Source organism: Quercus lobata, chromosome 8 (genome assembly GCF_001633185.2).
Source record: "Quercus lobata isolate SW786 chromosome 8, ValleyOak3.0 Primary Assembly, whole genome shotgun sequence".
NCBI lineage: Eukaryota > Viridiplantae > Streptophyta > Magnoliopsida > Fagales > Fagaceae > Quercus > Quercus lobata.
Window position 1 is genome coordinate 48,579,911 of NC_044911.1, and position 18,257 is coordinate 48,598,167.

Below are 18,257 nucleotides of genomic sequence, written 5' to 3' on the forward strand. Positions count from 1 at the left end.
AGTGCAATGTCAAAAGCTTAACATAATTGGGTATTTCTTTTCTCTCAGTAGAATGTCATACAATGTGCCACTTGGCAGAATCTCGTACTTTCCCACATGAGGTATCTGCTTATATATATATATATATATATATATATATAATATTGATTCTTCTATCTCTCTATGATATTTTATGAATAGTATAATTCTTCTATCTCTCTATAGACATTTACACAATTGCTTTATTGTGTAGCTATGCTCTGATTCCAATTGAAACTACGCAATTTAGACCCCTGGACAGCTTACTACCAATTCTATTAAATTAATTCAATTATGATCTAAGATAATTAAACAACACAACTTCCAAATAACCAATAAATAACAAATAAACACAATCACAATCACAATCACAATCACACATAAGAGACAAAAAATTGTTTATGAAGTGAAAACTCTTGTATAAAATATTACCAGGGTAAAAATACTCCAAGGGTGAAGCTACAAAAAGAAAATTCACTATAAAAGGTTGTTGTAGTACGGACTATACTTATACGACACCCTATATGTGTATATAGATGTCATGGTCAAGCTCCCCCTCTACGCTTGTTCAAGCTTTTAGGGTTGATATAATGTAGGCGAAAATATCATTTCTATCCCTAAACTTTGCATAAATTTCATTTTTCAATCCTAAACTATTAAAAATATTACACTTATTATTTTTAAATTTAAATGTTCATTTTTCATCTTTAAACTATTATAATTTTATTTTTCTTCCTTAAACTATTGAAAAAATTTCTTTAAAAACTTTAGAGACAAAAAAGAAAATTTTAAAGCCTAAGGTAGTAATTTAAACTTATCATTAAAATTACTTTTTTGCCTACCAATAACCACTCATAACAATTTGTAACATATAATTTGTTGTGAAAATATTGTGAAATTATTGTAAACATACTCTTTCTCTTGATTTTTAGGTGCAATAAAACTTTTTGCCTTTTATCCAAAAAGGGCACAACATATAACCAAATAATAAAATTGTGCCTTTTACAAATTATAGGAAAATTAAATTTTAATTTGACCAAATATATAGGAAAGTCAATAGTTGTCTTGTCGATTTCTCCATAACAAGATGACATGTTACTTTGCTACAATTAATGCTACATACTTCCCCAAAAACGGAAAGCATAGTGAGTTAAGGTGCGTTTGGGAAGCGCGTTTGCGTTTCCCAAACGCACGTTTTGCGTTTTCAACCATTTCAACCTTTTTTTTTTTTTTTTTTTTTTTTTCCACACACGTTTTGGCCAATTTTGTTACTGTTCAGAACTTTTCAGCAGCAATATTTGACTTTTTCCGTGAACAGTGCATATCGTGCACTGTTCATGGACCCACAAATTACACTTTTCAACAACTTTTTTATTAAAAATGGGTCCCACGATATTATTCACATATTTAAAAATTATTTTGCTATAGTGTTTTCCAGTTTTCAGTTTCAGTTTTCAGTTTTCAGCTGTATCCAAACGGACCCTTAGACATTATTAAGAGGAGTAGACTTAGGGATGTTTGGTATTTTTAGAATGCGTAATGCTAGCAAAGGGTATCGGTTAACATTCTATTTTAGAAAAATTTTGACACTACTTTTATGAAAATAAAAAAAGTTATCAAAATATTAATTGTTTTTTTTTCCTTATAAAATCTTTATTTAAATGGATTATTAATTAATGCCCTAAGGGTATTCATTAGCATTTCTCTTTCAATATTTAAACAATTATAACACTTTTGACACGTATTTTTTTGACATTTTTTGACACGTATTTTTATAACACTTAAACACGTATTTTCAAAACACTGAAAATTGAACAACAATACTTAAACATTGTTACCAGACAGACCCCTAGGGGTTGTTTGGTTTTAAAAAAACCATCACTTATTACTCCTTACTCAATTTTCGTTATTCATCGCTCATCACTTAAAATACCACAATTTCCTAAACTCCACACGTTTGACACACTGTTTTCAGCTTCCTATCACTCAAATATTTCTACTTTTTGTGGGACCCATTCCTAAGCACTTGGTCAAATATTTCTACTTCATTGATCTATTTCATCAAATAATAAAACCGCCATCATCATTATTATTCTAAGCCCTCCAAAATACAGATAAGAAAGCCAAAAAAAAAAAAAAAAAAACCTTTAGGAAGCAGTGACAGTTTTAGGAATTTTTCCTAGGGTGTTCATATAAGTTCCCAAGAATTTTTCCCAGGGTAGCAAAAAAATAAACAATAAACTATAAGTTCTTTGAAATATTAATAAAATTATTAATTATTGTTGTTTAGTTGTTTCATTAATTTGTTTGTCTTTTATAAACTATAATTTGTTATATTGTTGTTTCATTAATTATAAAATTATTAATTGTTGTTTAGCCTAACATAATTTAATTTGTTTGTCTTTTATAATGTGTTGATTAATTAAATTATTAATTATTATTTATTAGTTGCTTTCCCTAATTAATTTTGGTTAATTAAATTATTGTTCATTAGTTGCATTAGCACACATCTCATGTGCATTTGCCAAAGGTCTTGTAGTTGTATTGATACCTCCTCATGTACAAAGTGCCTGGGGGTCTAGGGGAAAATGGTTTTAGCTGCGGGGTTAGCAGTATGTTGTAATTATCTCTAAAAAAAAAAAAAAAAAAAAAAAATCTCATGTGCATTTACTTCCCCCAATTCAAATATCCCACCCAGCCCTATGTGCCCATCCACCCCCCACCCTACTCAACAAACAAGCCTCATGCCTGATAACTCCAATCACAAGAGCCAGCTGCCAATCAGAAAATTTCACAATCACAATACACATTACACTAAAAGACAATTAATGTCTCACCAACACCAACACCAACACACACCAACACCAATGGATAAGATAAAGCCAAATTCAAAAAGTCAAAAAATAGGAAAAATATTAATAAAGTTAAAGTTTCAGCCAATCACAATTCAAAAGAATCAGATAAAGTTAGTCTTACATAATAAAGAGAGAGAGGGACTCTCGTTCATTTCATTTCAGTGATTTCAAATAAAGAGAGAGAGAGAGAGAGACTAAGAGACTGAGAGAGAGTTAGAGAGCAAAAGAGAGAAACGTTAGTAAAATGAAATACCTCATAGTTTCTCTGACTCACTTTCACAGCGCCCCCATAGCTATTTCATACAAGCTCCTCAAACGCTAAGCTCCACCATTAGAGACCTAAAAGATGCCTCCAAAGCTCAATCCTTCACAAGTGGTGGACGTGTACGTCCGAGTCACCGGAGGTGAGGTTAGAGCGGCGAGTTCACTCACTCCAAAGATCGGTCCACTAGGTCTCTCCCCGAAGAAGATCAGAGAAGACATAGCCAAGGAAACCGCCAAGGACTGGAAGGGCCTCTGTGTAACGGTTAAGCTAACAGTCTAGAATGGTTAGGCTAAGGTGTCCATGGTGCCCTCAGCCGTAGTGCTGGTCATCAAGGTGCTAAAGGAGCCAGAGCGCGATCGAAAGAAGATGAAGAACATCAAGCACAATGGTTACATCTCGCTCGACGATGTCATCGAGATCACTAAGGTGATGAAGCCTAGGTCTATGGCGAAGGATCTTAGTGGGACTGTGAAGGAGATTTTGGGAGCTTAGGGTTTTCTTTAGCCTTTAGTGATTTTTGATTTAGTGATTTGCTCTGTATTGGGTTTGTTTGTTTGTTTGTTTTTTTTTGTTTTTTTTTTTTTTTTTTGAGAATCCGTGGGTTTGCTACCTCTATAATCTGTTGGGCTTGCCATGGGTTTGATGTTGGGCTTGCCATTCGTTATTTATTTATTTTTTTGAGAATTCGTGGGCTTTCCGCTTGCTCCATTCCATTTTTTATTTATTTATTTATTTATTTTCAGATTTTAGTTCAAAAATTTTTTTGGCTTGAAAGTAGAACAATTTTTTTTTTTTTTTTTTTTTAATTTGAGGGTGTTCCTAATTTTTTTTTAAGGGTAAACAAATAAAAAAAATTTAATTATTATATATAAATTTTTAATTGAAACTTCATTGATGATAGATAATTTTTCATTTTTATTTTACAAGTTTTTGTTGCAAATAAATTCAATAATTACAATTGGGATTAATAAATTTGAATCATGGACGTCACTATTAGAAATACAAAAAGGTATCTACAAAGCTCTTACTAGTTATTGACATATTTAAAAGTTCCAAAACTTATTTTCTAAAGTGAAAGAAAATTCAAAGAGATCATAGTTAAAGCTATAGCATATTAAGACTCTAATTTGATTAGGAAAGCCTTAGAAACACATAAATTCAAGGATATAAAAATCCTAACTCATAAAACTACAAAATTACATTAAAATGTCACAAATTAACAAAGAACAAAAATTGACTTCATCTATTGTCATACATCAAAGATACAACAAAGGCTAAAAAAAGTATATTATACAACAAAGATTTAAAGAATGAAGAAAGCATGTACATTATATATATACATTTTTTTTTCTTCCCCCCTTCCCGGAAAGATTGGTATGAATGATTTGTAGAGCTCAAAAAGAAAGAAACAAAAAAATGATTTCAATGCTGTGTTGCAGTCACATCTGAATGATGGAAGGAAGAGAAGAAGGTTGTAGTATGCAAGCTTAAGATTGTCCTTTATTTTAAGTGTAAAGCCCGCTGACCACTGTCCAGCCCTCTTCTCAAAGTCGAGCGCTGCTTCATGAGAAAAAAACCATTTGCTGCCACAAACAAATCTTGCAAGACTACCTGAAAATTTTCAAATAAATATATTTCATTATATTTGATGACAATAACATAAACCATTAACCATCTGTCCTCCGATTTAAGCACCATAAATTCTGTTGGTATGAAATAAGATTGTGGCTTATATCCCCTGGCATACTAATAGTCTGCTCAGTGCTGATTATCACATTTGACAACATGGGAATGCCCTCCTTCACCAGAGGATTAAATTTGAGCACAACATTGTGAAGCTAATATGCTAGGAGACCAAGAGTATAATTGAGTTTGATAATAGCAGTTTCTGCAACAGTGTTCAGAATAGGGCCTTATGTTCCATGTGGGGGTATTTCTAGCCTGTATTTGATTTTTTTTTTTCCCCCTAATGATTAAGTGGGATAGGTTGTCTTAAGTATTGAACTGTTTTGATTCTGATTTTTTTTAATTCTTTGTAAATGTGTATTCTTTGAAATAAAATTTCTCATTCATCAAAACAAAACAAATAGAAGTTTGTGGGATAAAGTGTTTGTTGGAAGAGACAAAAGGATCATATTGTGGTAAAGTACCTGTAGCAAATATTATTCCGAGTAACCAGTATACATAAGGATGAATTTATGCAATGCAAGTATTGGAGACACTTGAATTATAACGGAGAGTGCCATAAGGTCTATGATGGATATGAACATAGAGATAAGCCATTCCCAAATATTGAAAAAAAGATAGGAACATAATTAACTTACCTTGTAAATTTTGCTACAAATACAATATATAGATGGAGGTAGTTGGCAATAATGCTATTCAGGTTCCTGTCGGTACAAGGATGAGGCTCCACATGAAGCCCTCATTTGTTCAAGTACATTCCTGACATCTGACCCAAGGTCTGGCCGGTTCTTTCTGTTCTTGTCACAACACCTCAAGGCCAAGCGAGCCAACTCTTGAGCAAGCTCAAATGGCCAGTCTCCAGCTGAAGGATCCAAGACGGTTTTCAAATTTCTGGCATCTAAGGCATTTTGCACTGCATTTGCTAATTTGATGGCTGATCTCCCAGTCAACAACTGTATTAGTATGATCCCAAAGGAGTAAACATCTGACTTCCTAGTAAGCTTTCCTGTATCAACGAACTCAGGATCTATGTAAGGAATGGTTCCCTTCGGATCGGTAAAATGACACAGTGTTGTGTTGCTTGAACTTTTATCATGGCATAACATACGGCAGATTCCAAAGTCACTAAGTTTACAAACAAAGTTGGAATCAAGGAGTACATTGGATGGTTTTAAATCACCATGTACAATGCTGTGAGGTTTAATGCAATGAAGATACACCAGGACTGAGCACAACTCCGTGGCAATGCATATTCGAGTTTGCCATGATAATGGAGGGCTGTTGTCCTTGCAATTTAGTCGATCTTCAAGGCTTCCACAGGGGAGATACTCATAAATTAGTGCAAAAACTTCCGGGCAAGATCCTATGAGTCTGACAAGATTGGGATGCCTCAAGTGACTCAATACACGAACCTGATATAACAATCAAGTAAACTAAGTCCATTATTCAAGTGCAAATATGTGTTGTAGCTTTTTCTTATCTTTTATGTTGTGAGAAAGAATTTAGTATTAACCAAATTGTAAATAATACACAAACCTCCATTCGGAATTCTGAGGGGCCTTGTGAGCCTTGAGATTCTAGCCTCTTTATTGCAACCTTGGTTTGATGCAGGCGACCTTTATAAATGCTACCATATCCTCCTTGTCCAATTTTGAGGGATTCATCAAAGCCATGAGTAGCTTCTTCAATCTCAGAGAGTGAGTACTCAGAGAAGAACTGAGGTAAATGTCTAGAGGCCTCTGCTTGTTTTCTTCTCAGTTCTTCAGCCTCTTTCAGTGCATTGTCACGCTCCATCTTAAACTCATCCCTCTCTTTCTGTAAATTTTCAAGTTGGCTCTTTAATAATATTATTTGTTCATGGGAATTCCGAAATTCTTCCATGAGTTGGTCCCTCTGATTCTTAACCTTTTCAACTTCTTCTTTCCCTTTTAATAGAGCTTCCTCAATTTCTTTTCTTTGAAACGACTCTTCTTGGGCCTGTTGATAAAAAAATTGAGTTAAATTTTGCACCTTTAGTGATTACATTGGTATATTTTTCAAGAATGGTGCATATGATAGACAAGAACAGGTTTGCAGTGTGCTGAAACAGTTAATTCTGTAGCAAGCAGAGATTTTTCTTTGCCGAGCTGATATTCAAATATTTTGGTCAAGTATGAAAATTTAACATGAAATTGAAAAATCCATTATAAGTACATTCACAACAAGCTAATATTCATCTACAATATTTTGGTCAAGTATGAAAAACTAACAAAATTGAAAAATCCATTTATAGTACATTCGCATTTAAGATGAAAGAGTGTAAAAGAATATCTCCATAAATGCAAAAAGTTCAAGATTTTCTAAAATAACATACCCTGCGTAGAGCCTCAACCAAATCTCTTTCAGCTTTCCGACGCCTTTGTGTCTCTTTGTCAGCCTCTTCTGCCGCTTGTTGATATTGCTCATAAAGAGTATTATCTAAACTTCCATCCTGCTAGGATAAGATAAAAGTAAAAATTTCAAAGCCTTCATATTGTTTAGTGATTGATCAATTCAGAAGAATAATGTTGAAGAACAGGAAAAATGCTTTGTATAGATAAATCCAATTAGAACTCACACATCAAAATGTTCAAATGCTTCATAACAAAAATACATGTCTCCCACCCCACAAATGAATGTTTTGCACATACTGCAGCACTGAGAGCTCCATTAGAAGAGCTTGTTGATAAGGAACTTGAACTTGGTTGCCATAATGAAGATGCAGCCTCCACAGTAGAAGGGCTTCTTGAATAATAGGTAGGTGGAGAGAGTGTACTAAACTCATTCCCCTCACTCCATGAAGTCAGAGTTACGTCAACTACTCTTTTGGGAGACCTGGTTGAGTAAACTGAAGTACTCCTCCTTGATGACCCATCCCATTCATCAGAACTCTCTTCTGCATCAAACTTGTTCTTAAGAGATGGAAGCTCCTCCATACCTTGTGGGAATAGAATGTTCCTTCCATGGATGTCCCTATTGTGCCCCAGTGTTACAGATTGTGATCTATAGTAGTTTGCTGGTCCAGGTTCGGTGATATCCCTATTTTGGCTGAAAGTAACAGACCTTGATCTCAAAGGGTTTGCTTCTCCTGTTTCAGTGTCTGCACGTGATTGCCTGTTTTGATATGGTACTTGCATTAGTAAAAAGATTAAGACAGTTAAGTAGAAATGATATGGTACTTGCATCGAGTGACGGTTACTTAGCCAACAAGGGATCATGAAATGACAACCAATGTACTTTCACAATTTCTAGTGTACAACCTTCTTGATCAGAAACTTATCAAGCATTTTGTAATATTTACTATCAATCATACACATCATAGCTGCAATGTCATTAAGAAAACTGTCAAGCAAACCTAGTATGGATGAGGTTTCCTTTGCAGATAAATTGTATTTGACATGAGACAGGTGCTTTCTCACGCACATACATAGCTTTAGTAGACCTGAGTTCCATCATTTTTCTGCATCATTGAGAGACAATGTATTAATATCTTTAACAATGTTCTGAGATCTCAAAATCATACAGAAGTTGTTGATGTCAAAACATAAGCTACTTGACCATCATGAAAAAAACAAATGAAGACCATAATCTCAAAAAACCAGGAAGTAGATTGCAAAAAAAATAAAAATCTCATTTGACACCAACAATAATAAAGCCATGTGTTCAAGGAATTCAATTAACTAATTGAACAAACAAACAGACATTTCAAATTGCTTGGTGTATCTATTCAAGATTTATTGTCTTTGTTTATTATTAGAAAACTTTCTTTTTAGTACAACTTGAATAAGTGCTACTAAGGTGTTCTGTTCTTCATTCCCCAACTTCCCTTATGGTCTGAACATTGGCCTGGCCTTCTTTGAAAATTCCAGATCATCTTGTACAGTTAAAGACCTATTAACAATGTATCTATTCCGAAGCAATCAAAAGTGATACTCAATAAAGCACATTCATGTACATCATATAATTTTTATTCTAGTATTATGTGGCCATGGTGGATATACAAAGAAGTCAGCATGAAAAAAAGGGAAAGTTCTAATGTATTTTGTACTTTTTGTATTGCTTCTCTGCTGCTGCACCCATAACAAGCTTCTTGATGTCATGCTGGGAAATGAGGTCTACGATTCCCTCTTTAATACAGTCCATTTCTGTATATACTTTCTTTGCCTGTACCTAGAATTAAAAAACAGCAAAGCCAAAATAAATTAGAAACTCAGCAAATTTGCATTCTCAAAAGGAACTCACTGGACATTTAAGCTATCAATTCCAAACTTAAAAGTTTCTAAAAGTGACCGTCATTCCATACATAGCTTCATGGTTTCTGTTTTAGAGAGACAGCTTCTTTAAAGCCAAAACAAACTGAACAAATTAACAAGAAAAAGTGTATACTAATTAAAAGAGAAGGATTTATTACCCCCATTTGGCGACAGATAAGAAGGTAATCATCCAGGGTCTTTTGCATTTTTTGCCTTTCTTTTTCCCGGTATTCCCTTACGATACTTTCCTTCAGTTTGCTTGCAGGAGCTCTTGTACCCACTGCAAACCAAGAAAAAGGTCAAATAAATTCTCTTTAAAAATAATGAAAACCATTCAAAAAAAGTAAAAACCTTTGAGACAAATACGCATCCCTCCATAATGAACAATCTTCAGTCAATTACCTTGGTATTGTAAATCGATTGTTTAGCCACATTTCATTATATTACAATATCATTAGTTTAGAATCACATCCAAATATAAGTTGGAGTTACCAAGTTTTTCTTATTTTCCTAAATTATCCAAAATTCCAAATCATTTCTTCAGGATAATAAAAATTCTCTAAATTTTAGAAAATTTATCATGAAGAGGCAGATCGTTATCAAGTTTGTCATTTGGAGTCAACAAACAAACCATTGAACAGTGCAACTCCAAAAAGTCATAAAACAAAGAATAGTCAATTGTAATAGATCAATTTTTACAACATCAAACACTGAATTATCATAAAACTTCCATGTTTTGTATACATAAAACATATTCAGACAAATATATGTGTGTGTGAGAGTGTTTGTGTTATTATATATGTGTTCATAACTGAACATGCAAACTATATATATATAGAGAGAGAGAGAGAGAGAGACAGACAGACAGACAGACAGACAGACAGACAGATATAGATGTAGATTCTGGGACATACTAAAAGGGATCAACTGTGGAGGCTGATGTACGTGAAGGATGCAAATTCTCTTTCCTCCAGAGTTCTGTACAGCCCACAACAGGATTGATTTGCATTCTCTCACATCAGTTCCCAAAGCAACATATATAATATCTTCAAACAAGAAAACCTCTGATGCCTCATGCCTACTTGCCATATTTCCTGGAGCCCCAATATCTAGAAATCTAATACTTGAAATATATAATCAAATGGTTGCACCTAAATTGCAGGCACAAGACAACTCACAACTCACCCCCACAACTATGATAAGTAATGGAAAACATCTAAAAGTTCACTTCTTATAGGAAACTCGTTCATCACAATCTCACACTACCTCATTAAAGTATAACTCATGCTAATAATCCCCACTTTTTTTTTTTTTTTTTTTTTTTTTTAAGGAATGAAATGTTTAAATCAACAAATACACATAGTATATACAAACGCAGCTTGACCAAAACACCAGACAAACAAAACAAAGTAATCTCTGACACCAGCAGCAAACACAAGGTGAAAAACACCAAAAGAAACACAAAAACTCAGAAGACAACAAGGGCTAGGCACCCCAATCAAGACTCAAAGATCATCGTGACCACCAGATTTAATTGTTTGAAGAGAATATAAGAATCAGCAAAAAGTGGGGTACCTATTTATAATGAAGAATTGGAAGTTGACTTTGTTGGTTCTATGAAGTTTCTGAAATATCAACAGGTTGAAAATATGACTAGTTGACTAGGACTATTAAGGGATTGCATCTCTGGCCTATTTTGTTTGTACACTAGCATGGACCCGGGCGGGACTAATTGATGAACACTGGATTTGGACTCTTGGCTTCTACTCTCCAATAATTTACTTGTCATAAATATTTAAAAAATAAAATCAGAGACGTAATAAAAAAATAAACTTCAATTTAAAATTTAATTAAATTTAAACTTTTTAATTTTTGTATTTAATAATTAATTTGACACAAAAATTTAAAAATTAAATTGAACTTAGGATTTAAAATTAAACTATATATATATATATATATATCACGTGTTTTTGCTCACAAATGCCCCGACATTCAACAGATCGAGCCTAGGAAAAGTTGATTGATTCAGCTATAGCCTATAGCCTATAGCTAAAGTTTTAGTGAGGAAACGCGTGTACGGATATATATTAATATTTTCAATCAAGAACATTGGCCTACATTGGATGAACAATCTATTTCAGTAATTATATATATGGAGTTTGGGATTCTGAAATGGTCATTTTGAAAAGGTATCTACTTATTTTTATTTTATTATTTAATTAGAAAGTTTTTGTGTCACATTTGATGTTTCTTTGTTACATGGTATCACAAAATGTTATTGCAACTTGTGTACTTGTGTGTAATATTTATATAGCCGATTTGAGGTTCTATCTGTTTCACGAAATTCTCTTTATTGCTAGTCAAAATTTAAGTACCAGTCACAGAGCCATAAAATGCAGACACGGTTGCGATGCCATTTTTACTCTCTTTAAGAACCAAAGGTTGAGAAATCATACTTGATGATGCAAATTGATTTATTACTTTTTGGGCTCAGGGCGGCTTAGTAATCGTTAGGTTTGAAAAACCAGACGAGAAAATAATTCCGAAAAAATTCATAAACGATTCCAATCCTTGAATTTGTAACTTGATGTTGATACGAAGAAACATAATTTTTTTTTCTTTAAACTACTTGTTCGAGTAACATTTTTATTTTTTTATTTTTTTTATAAGGCAGGAAGACTTTAGCTGACTAAGCCATTTCTTGATGAGCAAGTAGGCTGATAAGAGCCCACTCCCCCAAGACCCCACATCCCAAGTAGGCAGCTGGAATATCATTAAATTTTTTTGTTTTTTTTTTTTTTGAGGAAGGAATATCATTAATTTTGAATATTTCCTCTGGTTAAGAAACTATATTTTCTTTTTATAAATTGTATCTTATCTGTCTAAATTTCGTTGAAGTAATGGTGAAAGTGACTAAAGAATATATAATAACTAACCGAATATCCTTAGCTTACAAACTAAATAGATTAGTGTAAGGTGGGCGATACTACAAAATGAGTTAGGCCCACAAAATACTCAAATGCTTTGGCTCCATTAATTATATTTGGTTTAAGGTATAGAACCGTAAATGAGCAAAATTTTTTATGAATAGTTCAAGCTCGCTTCTGTAACAGTCATATTTATATTTGTTTGTTTAGCAAATAAAACAAGCACAAGTTCAAGGTTAGTCTCAACTATTAAACGATCTAAGTTCAAACAAAATAATATTAGCATATCCATTAATTATAACTAGGTAAAGGTGGAAGGTTGTAAATAAACAAAAAAATGTTTATGAATAGCCTGAACTTATCTAGGAAAAGACAAGTATATGTTCATTTGTTTATCAAACACTTCAAACTTAAGTCTAAAGTTAGGCTCAACTATATAATAAACCAAGTTCGAACACAATAACGTTTTTGTGAACAAACTGATGAACATAAAAGTTTGATTTAACTATATATAATATTATATTATTACACTTTATATGTGTAGTTATTTAAAAATAATAATTATATAGACTCAAGATTGAATAATGTAAGTTTGTAAATATGTTTATAAAGAGCTATCATCAAGATAAGTTGAAACTCTCTAAAAAAAGGTTTATATGATTTCAATTATTATTTGTAGTTTATTAATAGTATAATTAGTCCATTTGTAGTAAGAATTCATAGATATATGAAAAAATTAAAAATTTTAGTCATGGTTATATATATATGTATGTATGTATGTATGTATACGAGAAAAAGAATTAATTAATAAAGTAGCTTGTGAATCATACAATATCAATGTATTAATCTATTGTTTCTTCTTACACAACAAGCCTATGGCGGGTGAAAAGTAGAACAATTAATAAAGGCTCGTTTTTAATTGAGCTATTGTTCACTTGTCACGACCCAAATCCATGGAACATGAATTTAGATGCATGACTAACTTGTTGAACTTATGTAACTCTATAAACATAATTGATCCAAAATAAATTAAAACTCCAAAGAAACAATACTCATAAAAAAAATAAAATAAAATTGATGGGATTGACGAACTCACGATTTGATGGGACTAACAAACTCACCATCTGATGGGACTGACGAACTCACCTTTCTTGGACGACCTCATCGAGACCGACGAGGCTGTCCTCTGAGACGAACTAACCACATGTCCATATCACTGACGAAGGTAACAAAACCATTCAATACAGCCAATAATGTCCCGAGCGGTTACAAGACCAGCTGTACAGACCGTTGGATGCCTCATTAAGGCACACATTACTAAGCATGAGACGTTACCAAAAGAGACATTAAAGCCACATTAACAACCACAACGGCTAGGGGCTGTGGGAGCATATATAGAGCCCTCACAACACCAACACAAGGTACACAGACACACCTCAAAGCATTTCTAGTTATTCTGATACTTTGTTATTTCCTCAAAGTTCTCTTATACTGACTTTGGCATCGGAGACGTTGTGGCAGGCACCACACCGGTGTCCACCTTAAGGGAGCTACCTTACCAGTTTCACAATGACACCGACGAAGATACGGCTCCATCTGGACGAACCTACAAGATTGACGATTTGCACTTCATCAAAAATAAAAAAACCTCTTACAAAAATCTAAACTCCACAAATTGGAAATAATCTCCACTATATAAAACATGAATTACAAAATAAAGGTAACTAAAATTCTATAAGTCTTCAAGTAATACTGAAGTCGCCTACAACTTTCACGCTCTACCTTGCACCTTACAAAGCGATCTAAAGGTTCTATATTCCCAACTACACTTTAATCTGAAAACAGTAATTGATGTGGTGAGCTACACATCTAGTAAGTAATTATTCAAAATACACAACGGAATAGAGTCAAGCAAAGCACGAGTTTGATTTCACAATTTCACTCAAAATATCCGATGTAGTTTTCCAAACATATAAAGAACCACTTAATACATATATAATCAAATCTTAAAGTCATTTGAAAACACATCTAGATAATTGATCAGAGCATAGTGTCATATCTACACATTACATATTCTCACATACAATCTTATGAGCGGATACCAACATCTAAACTCTGTTGGTGAGGGATCAACACATATTTTCACATACAATCCTGTGAGTGGATTTACACATATATCTGATCAATTCTAAAAACACTCATTTTGAGTTACATATCACAAAACAAAATATATACAAAATAGAATACTTTTTTTAATATTAACAATTATTCCAGATATAAAGACATATCGAATATCACAATATTGAATTGAAATAGAATCAAAGGATGCTTGACTCCCTTAGGGAACAAATAGGAACCGAGGAATTATATAAATATTTTACAATTCTTGAGTAAATCTGAAAATTCAATTTGCTAAAAGTAACATTTTAAATATCATTTGGAGAATAGGAATATGACTTTGAAATCACTTGGTTTTACACAAATTTAAAGAACAAGAACCTTTTTAGAAAACTTACTTTGAAACTCAATTATTTTATGAAAATAGTTTAGTTTAGAACTCATCTTTTAAATGAGATTCGGACGTTCAAAACATTATTTAGAATTCAAAGTTTCTCTTTAAAACATTATTTAAAAGTCAAAATTTCTCTTTCAATAGTGTAAAAATGATTTTTGATAAACTTTTAAAAATTTAACCTTAAAAATATAATTTTAGAAAATCTTTAACTTCTAAGAACCTAAAGAACAAAACTTGTGCATGCATAATTACTTATAGCACTTGAATCACTCTGAAAGTCCAGCCAAAACAACCTCCAAAGAGCCTCAAAACACTCTTAAATAGGACCTATAATCAATCATGAAAATATACTTAATATCCTCTACAAAATATAAAGTTTATAGAACTATACAAATAGACTCACTAGAATTATACTTTGTTGAACTAATAACACTTTCAACACTGAATTAATGTTTCTCTAACCAATGGTATTCTAACCAATACTACATCCTTGCATTAATCGAAACTCATTTTACCATGAGAAATGCAGTAGCCAACACTTTAGGATTTAATATATAACCTCAATGCAAACGGTGGGCCAAAACCAATATGATTCTGTTAATGAATTTAACATTCATTGACCCTATGGATTTAATATAAGAATTTTGGTATGAAATCTCAAATCTGTCATTATCCATTTAAAAAAATTGTAGACGTGTTAAACCCTAAATGGTTCATTGTGTTTGGGAATGGTCAACACCTAGGCATAGACTATCAAAGCTATCAATAAGAGAAAATAGGACTTTCAAAAAATGAGAGCTAGCTAGTGAAACATGTGTGGGGTTGGGTGCAAATTCTCCAGCAAATCAGAATTAACATTATGGTATAGATCAGCAGTCCAAAAGCTCTTATAGTCCTACGAAAACGATGCAAGCCTTATTCATGGATTTAATAATTTCGGCTTTTGTTCTAGAATCCGAACAGTGGCAACCTAGGATTCAAGAATTATTGAAATAGTGTAAATCGTAATCTAAGAAATTACCAATTCAACAATCTACACATCACTAAAGTTTTCCATGATAGAATTCTAACTTCTTAATTCTTTGTTTCTAACAGTGAGAAATCATACCTTGAACAATTTGATTGATTCTTCAATTGTATGTGCTCTAAACTGCAAGGAAAAACACCTCTTAGCCTCTTTGATAAAACCCTTGCTATGAAAACCCTAATTATCTCTTCTTTTACCTTGTAGTTTGTATTAGAGATGTGGGCTTAGTGGGGTAGCGGACTGTAGTTATTAATAAAAAGAATACCTATGGCCCATCAATTATATTTAAAAGAAAACTTAATAATAACTTCAAATAAAATTATGTGGGGTATTACATCACTCACACAATTAATTTATAGAGATGGGATGCAAGGTCAACCTCGTAATATTCATAGTGTAAGATGAAACGAAGATCAGAGTCAAATTGTGTATACGAAGTGGAAGTATTCAACTAGAATTTGTATAGGAAATAGCTAAGTGTTCGTCCTTGGCTTCAACCCGAGGATGAAGATACAATTGAATGGTTTTTCTCTCTCTCTGTTCCCCCCCTTCCCCCCATTTAATCTAGGTGCTTATTGGCTTTATATAGCTTAGCCAAGATGCATCTGGACCTTACATTTGGAAGGCAATGATCAAACTATCTTGATACTTGTCCCATTAGGACTTTGCTAGAAGGTTTTTACACTTGAACATTAGTTATGGTAACACTATTCAAAGTCATTTTCCCATTAATGCAGTCAGCTAAGTGGTTTCAATGCATTTAATGTGAAGGGGATGGCCATCTTGTACTTCCTTTCTCTTCTCTTCCTGGTTCAGTACCAAGTTTCCCTTGTTCCCCCTCAAGTTGCCCCATGCACCCACTGACTCTGTCCCTCAACCATCCGAGATTAGGCAAGTGTCCTCGGCATCCTCATCAACTATAGTTAGGCAATCCAGGTGCGAATTAAGTGCATACCTTCCAAGGAAAATTTGCCTATGTCTCTCGAGGCCACCACCATATGAATTTTGCTTGCCATCTAGGTCCCCCCCCCCCCCCCAAACACAAAGACTATAGTCTATTGATGAAGTGAAGAAACCCAATCCTGACCAAGAAATATTTTAGTGAGTTTATTCTCCCAAAAAAATTAAAAATTAAAAATTCTTAATGAATAGTATGCTAACAGGAAACTCCCCACACGTGCCCCCCCAAGAATATGTCCACTCTCAGGTTTCCAAGGCCTTCGAATATCTTCAGAATATTTCCACCAGCTAAAAAATGTCTTCTTTTGGTAAATTTTATTTTTATTTGTATAAGTATCTAGTATCCACCATTATAAGCATAATAATTCAACATCCGAATTTCAAATTTATTTATAGAGAGGTTGTAGTATACTTACTATTATAGTTTCAACTGCAAGTCTGTATCTATGAAATAAGGGCCAAAATGGCAAAATGCTCCTGTCTGAAATTATTTAGGGATATGTCCTTGTTTTGAAACTCAATTTTTAGAAAATCGAGTTTCTTGAAAAAACTACCATGAAACTTAAGTTCTATGCTGGTTTTTATTTATTTTTATTTTTAAGTTTGATTGCCTATAACTCGATTTTCGTCAAATCGAGTTTTTCATTGAAACTCGATTTTAAAACATGGGTATATCTTTAAATAGTTTTAGATATGGGGCATTTTGTTGGAAAATTTTGGCGAAAGGAGTATATCCTCATTTTGGCCATGGAATGAGCATTCAACTATAATATTGTTGATAGTTGAAACTAGGTTTTGCAAAAATATGAAAGATGATTTTCTAATGAAATGTTTGATCTTATATAGTAATTAAAAAAGAAATTAAGTAAAAAAATTAATTATATAAAATACTTTTGGAGAATTAAAAGAATGATGAATTCTATTTTGATATGATATAGATGATTGAGTTGAAATATATTAAGAAATAATTATTTCTATGTTTTGTTTTTCTATTTTGTATTTTGTTACTAAATATAGGTTGGTTTTATTTTTAATGTATTCATTTATTTTTTGAATTTTAATATATATATATATATATTTTATTCTTGATGAATCTTCAAATTTCTTTTTAATGTTTTGACCCCAAAGATAAAATCATGGTTGTTCCACTGCAGCCTACCTATAATGGTACAAGTGTTAACTTAGAAAGGTGCATGGATGAATAATTTCCATAATTCCATTTATTGAAGGTGAAGTGTTTAATTAACCCCCCCCCCCCCCCCTCTCTCTCTCTCACTCTCTCACACACACACAAATATATATAATGCCAAGAATATTGGCTGTCACAAGGAATTTTCTGAGATGGCCTACTTACTAAAATATGTCAACATGTGAGATTGGCTTCTGTTGACCGGCCAAACGATGAATTTCATCCTTAATTAACTTATATATATATATATATTTTTTTTTTTTGTGATTATTAATATTTTTTTATTAATAGGTAAATATATTATGTTATAAACAACAACAATATACTTAATCAACTATTACATTTTAGGTGGTTTGTATAAACTATTAGAAAATTGTGGGTTTAAAATGAGTGTTTGTAAAAAAATTATGAGAAATTGTAGTTGTAAAATAGAGTTTCAAGTTTTAAAAATGTTCTTTTAATCTTTCCAAACACTTAGCCAAATAGACTTTTATTTTTATTTATTTTTTTTTTTTATTTAGAGAAACAGACACTTTATCCTATA

At 32.6% G+C, this 18,257-nt stretch overlaps 2 protein-coding genes across 3 annotated transcripts; one reads left to right on the top strand and one right to left on the bottom strand.

The window, feature by feature from the left end:
- Positions 1-3,219: 3,219 nt before the first annotated feature.
- On the top strand, positions 3,220-3,630 carry LOC115956999 (60S ribosomal protein L12-3-like). Its single transcript, XM_031075250.1, has 2 exons — positions 3,220-3,282; positions 3,427-3,630. Exons 1-2 carry the CDS (start codon positions 3,220-3,222, stop codon positions 3,628-3,630), a joined length of 267 nt encoding a protein of 88 aa, XP_030931110.1.
- A 724-nt stretch (positions 3,631-4,354) lies between these two features.
- LOC115955163 (U-box domain-containing protein 33-like) lies at positions 4,355-10,624 on the bottom strand. Of its 2 annotated transcripts, XR_004084057.1 has the most exons (9): positions 10,010-10,624; positions 9,254-9,375; positions 8,891-9,012; positions 8,198-8,302; positions 7,494-7,956; positions 7,178-7,297; positions 6,361-6,801; positions 5,463-6,236; positions 4,355-4,749 (listed from the first exon to the last, which is right to left on the bottom strand). XR_004084057.1 is itself a non-coding variant. In XM_031073216.1 (8 exons), exons 1-8 carry the CDS (start codon positions 10,182-10,184, stop codon positions 5,517-5,519), a joined length of 2,268 nt encoding a protein of 755 aa, XP_030929076.1. In that variant the 5' UTR covers positions 10,185-10,624; the 3' UTR covers positions 5,459-5,516. The 2 variants fall into 2 exon arrangements, 1 of the variants encoding a protein (XP_030929076.1); XM_031073216.1 differs by lacking the exon at positions 4,355-4,749 and having other exon boundaries at positions 5,459-6,236.
- Positions 10,625-18,257: the final 7,633 nt, after the last annotated feature.